This window comes from Monopterus albus, unplaced genomic scaffold, assembly GCF_001952655.1.
Source record: "Monopterus albus unplaced genomic scaffold, M_albus_1.0 scaffold1.1, whole genome shotgun sequence".
Classification (NCBI taxonomy): Eukaryota; Metazoa; Chordata; class Actinopteri; order Synbranchiformes; family Synbranchidae; genus Monopterus; species Monopterus albus.
The window spans coordinates 6,229,213-6,234,134 of NW_018127881.1; the positions used below are offsets into that span (position 1 = coordinate 6,229,213).

The window sequence follows — 4,922 nt, forward strand, 5'->3', positions numbered from 1 at the left end:
AAATGTTTTCCTTGCTTGTGATCCCTGATTAATAGCTGAACATTAAACAGAATGCATCTTGATTGTGGAAAGTTGTGAAATTACCCCTTTCTCTCATCTTTGGGTGAATCTGTCTGTTTCATTCGAAAACTCTTGAATGTTTTTTTTAAAACAATTCATATGCACAGAGAAACATACAAATCCATACTGGTTATTGTCAGATACTGAGAATAGCCATATGATCAGAGTATGTACACAAGACCTGATAATTATTTGGACAACCAGGGTTAGAACTAACACAGCAAGTGATAGAGTGCTCCAGAAAAACAACATAGAAAGACGACTGTATGCTTTGCTCATTGGCTGAAGCTCACCTTTAAGAATTCCAGAAAAGCAGGTTTGGACATGCATGCCTTCTTAATGAGAGCCATGGCATTGGTGAAGTTGTTCACATAATCACTGTATACATCCAGCACCATTGACTTGGAAAACTGAGAACACAGAAACAAGCATAATTATATGGATTTGTAACAACAGCCTTACAAGACAAGGCTCTAGTGCTCTGCCATGTTTGATTATTTTGTGTTTACACCAGCAGCCACAAACACAGTTTTGTAATTTCCCCTGACATTTTGAATGTCTGGCTAACCGCCCTGTTAGCAGAGCGACCTGTGGGTAATTTTAATGTAAAGACAGGGTTAAAAATGGCTATTTAAGTATACTACTTAAAAAAAATTGGTTTGTTTACCATCCAAATTACTGCAACACCTTTCAAAAGTCATTTAAGAGATGGGCAAAAGGAGCGAGATGGCACAAAGTGTGTGAGCAGGAGGGGGTGTGTCTGTTGCATAGTAGACATTTATTCTCTCTCCTCAGTTAAACCCACACCAGGCTGATAGTGGCAGGTTGAGGAGTAGTGGGGAATTAGCAAACCACATGAAGGAATTAACCCTTTGCTCACACCCTCCTTCAGAATCCTGCCTCTCAGATATTACTGTAAGTCCCACAGGTACAGATATAAATAAAGAGGCTGCTTAATGAGGAGCACACAGTTCCAGCAATTTCTGTTTCCCAGAGGTCTTAACATATCAGTGGAACAGCACTGCAATGGCCAACAGAGAAGGAGAGGGTCAAACTGGCCCCTCTAATAGGCAAATAATGAGCAGACCTTATAGATGAGCATACTACAGAGGCTCACAGCAGAAAAACTCACACTGAACACTATTATTCTACAGCCAAAATCTGTAAACATATATCCCAGAGAGCACTGTATGCAGTGGAGATATTCATCACAACTGTAATTGATTTCATGTTTGGAGTAAACTGTCCCTGTCTGCTCACTTTAAAACCTGTTGCCCATTATAACTCAATAGCAGACACTGCGTTATAAAGTTAGACAGAAATGGCAAGAAATATGCCACTGTGTCTGTCCAGAATGTTAGGCCTTGCAGCTTAGACAGAAGAATACACACCAACAAATACACACATACAGCGTCCAGTTTGCATCTCAGTTTCACACATATACATATTCATGCTTAACACACACACACACACACACGCACACACACACACACTCGTACACACTGACCGAGGCAACAAATAGGTCTCCAATCTTCTCACTGCTGTCCCACTCAGCAACACGTGATGCCAGTGCAATCTGAAACATGGAGTGGCACTGTGTGATCTCCCTGATTCGATAAAATATAGGCCGGATTTTCCGTGGACTCAGGATGCGTGGATCAGCTTCAATCAACGGTCTGTGATATTCCTAAAGAGATTGTGAGACAAAATTGGTTGTTACTCTTATTGTTATGTGTGTGAGAGAGGGGGTGTGTTTAAAATGAATCAGCACTACACCTTCTTTAAACATCTCTAAGAAAATGTAGTCATGGTCCCTAGAAGCACATTAATCCACGGAATTCATGTATCAAGCAGCATTTGCCACTAGCAAACATGTCCAGGGCTCAAGGTGACTTGTAATTATAAAAGCCAAAATAATAACATCAAAAAGCAGCTCCAGCAGAGTTACAGATGCTAAAAGCAACATAGTAAAGGGAGCACTGATTGATGCTTTAGTCAGCACTCATGGGGATATTAGCATAGCCTACAGAAACAAGTTGACAGGCTCTGCGTGGATGGTAAGCCAGTAAATATGACTTCTTTGAATATGCTTAAGTATAGATAATATGTACACGCCAAACAGGAAAAATGAAAAGCACATTTAGCATCAAAATATAATGCATCTGCACAACAGTGGTGGTTTATTTCTTTCTTTGATGTTTTGCAAGTTTCCACAAATCCATAAAAGTAAACTAACAGACAGTGGGAACACGGGCAGACGGCACAACACGAACAACTGTGCAATGTGTTTTACAGTAGGAATGAACGTTACAACCATCAGTGTCTTATTGCACTTCTGGGCTTTTATCTTTTTATGCTATCTGCATGGAGACACTGCATTCAACACAGGGCTGGACTTTGAATAAGAAGAGAGATTTCAAAAGGGCTAAACCTCCACATTCACACACAATCATGTCACTCAACATCAAAGGTGGTGCAGTGTATTCGATAGCAGAAGATTTTACAATGCACAAGGCAGTCACTGATTGTTGTTGATTCCATTTCAGTAGGTGCTCCTCTCATTCTTCCACGATGAGAAGATTGCAAGTCTCCTTTCCCCACTAAAAAGTGAGATTAAACAGGAGAAGCTGCACCCCATCCTGCACAAACCTGACAGTCTTTCTCTCTTTCTTAGCATCAGCACAATGCCACAGAAATGAGGACGGCTGCTTTATCAGGATTATTTATCCTGAGACACCTTGGGTAATTTGATGGATATTGCCGCTTCTCTTTTCAGTGTAATTCATGATGGCTAAATGGTGAAAATATTGCATGTGGCAGATGAGGACAACAGGGACTTAAACAACTCACCTGCAAGATTCTCCTGAGAGACTCCAGGTAGCTCCGCTCGCTCTGAATAATGGAGCTGAGGATATGGCGTCTGACAACCTGCGTAGACAACAGACCAGTCAGGAAATCTAGCACTAAGAGGACATGATGGGGCTGTGGTGTGCGGCTTGCTTTCAGTTAGGTATGGCACAAGTTGATGGATTGCACTATAATCATATGTTTGGCACAGGAGGAAAGAGGCTTGAAAAGGAACAGCTCTGTTTGAACAAGGCTTCCACTGAAGGGCTGAATCATTGGATTTCCTATGACATGAAAGGGACTGTTCTAGCTTTTCCACAACACATTGCTTTTCCAAAGAGAATAAAGAGCACATATAGACGTTTAAAAATACAAAAGTAACAAATGAACAGCCTAGAGCCTTACCGCTAGGCTGATGGCTAGATGCTAAGTGCATTATAGGTTTCTATATAAGCTGCACTTGTAAGAAAGATTAAGAAGAAATATTTGCAAAAACTGTCAGGTCACCTGGTGGCTGGTCAGCTTCTCAGGCATGGGGCTCAGTTGTAGGGGAGGATGCTTCCCTTCTGGCACAGCTATGTCCAGGTATCCTGCATCATCCTCCTCTTCTGCAAGCATTCAGAAATAAAGTAGAAAGATACAAAGAGGTTGAAAAGAGAAAGCTTGTGTAAGGATGTGTGTGACAGAAAATAAGACAAAGAGGGAACAACAGAAAGGCAACCTTCAGATCTCACTGTGGCCCAAGTCACACTGCAACACACAAAGTTTATTATCTCTAATATGAAGAGACTTCTGAACTCTGAAAAAAGTGAGAGAGCAACACGAAAAGGAACAACAGAGAGAGAGAGAGAGGCCTTTGAAAAGAAAAAGAACTTTCAAAACAATACTGTATGTCTGTAGGAGTAAGAGGTACACAGCAGAGTGTCTGCATAACACAATACAATCTCCGCTCTGGGCAGACACAAAGACATTTATTTGATGGTCTCAAAAAAATAGTCCCCACTTCACCCGTACCCATAAAGACACAGATGCCAGAAGCTTCCACTGTTCCAATTAAAGACTTTGGCGTGATAACAGAGGACTGGTGCAGAAGAAACATAACAATATGCAGATTTCCCTGGATCAACACCTAAAAATAGCACTGGCCTCTTTACCTCTTTGTGATGGCTCAGGGGTTTGTTTGAGACCGAGGTCTGGTATCTGTGGCTCGTGAAGCTGCTCAATACTCCATTAATGGTTTGCTAATCTCCTTCTGTTGTTGGGCAAAGGTTCCTAAAACACAACCTATGTTGTACTGCATGGGTTGCTTCATTCTTTCTTTTTATTACACATTAAAAACTTTGCTCAACTACAATGTTTGTCTTCAAACTGACTGGTAAAGGTGGAGATTATTTTAACTACCTTATATGTTTATAATTTGACTTACTGCTGGGTAGCTTGTGAATTTTCCACTGATGATCAAGAAAATCTTATGATTAAACTGCATCTAGTTTTATTCTGATTCTGAAAAATAACTAGCAACTAAAGTGTTAGGTCCGCTCGGCGCGACCTGCCTCTTTTCCGCCTTTCTCTCCTCTGTTCTCTAGACCTGCGGGATTCGCACCTCAGCTGTGTTGCATTCATAATTAGTGATTCGTTTGTCGGTGCACACAGCTGGGGTGCATCCCGGTGATTGTCTCCCTCCTTATTCATACCTCTGGCTGATGCGCCGCCGTCGCCGGAGCATTGCCCGAAGTACGTGCCTTATGTGCGTACCTCGCTACAGTAACATGCATACCCCGTAACAGCCCCTTCTTTCATGGTATGTGTTTAATGTCTTTTGTTTTCCATGCTGACAGTTCCTGTGCTGTGGACTACATTGTGTACGTTAGTCTTTTTTGTGTCTGTGTTTAGGCTAGACCTTTTTGATTTCCACGCTGACAGTCCCTATGCTGTGGATGTCTTTTTTGTTGTTGTTGTCGTTCGCCAATCCTCCTCCTTAATACTTCTTTTCACCTGTCTGTCTTCATCCTCCT

At 41.7% G+C, this 4,922-nt stretch overlaps 1 protein-coding gene across 1 annotated transcript in view; it reads right to left on the reverse strand.

The window, feature by feature from the left end:
* Window positions 1-4,922, reverse strand: part of LOC109955477 (rho guanine nucleotide exchange factor 10-like protein) — a 77,586-nt gene that overhangs the window by 72,008 nt on the left and 656 nt on the right. The window contains exons 2-5 of the mRNA XM_020591703.1: window positions 3,415-3,515; window positions 2,911-2,988; window positions 1,568-1,747; window positions 354-470 (exon numbers count right to left, since the gene is read on the reverse strand). Of these exons, the coding sequence (XP_020447359.1) occupies window positions 354-470; window positions 1,568-1,747; window positions 2,911-2,988; window positions 3,415-3,515 (476 nt within the window). The remainder of the gene's footprint in view (window positions 1-353; window positions 471-1,567; window positions 1,748-2,910; window positions 2,989-3,414; window positions 3,516-4,922) is intronic.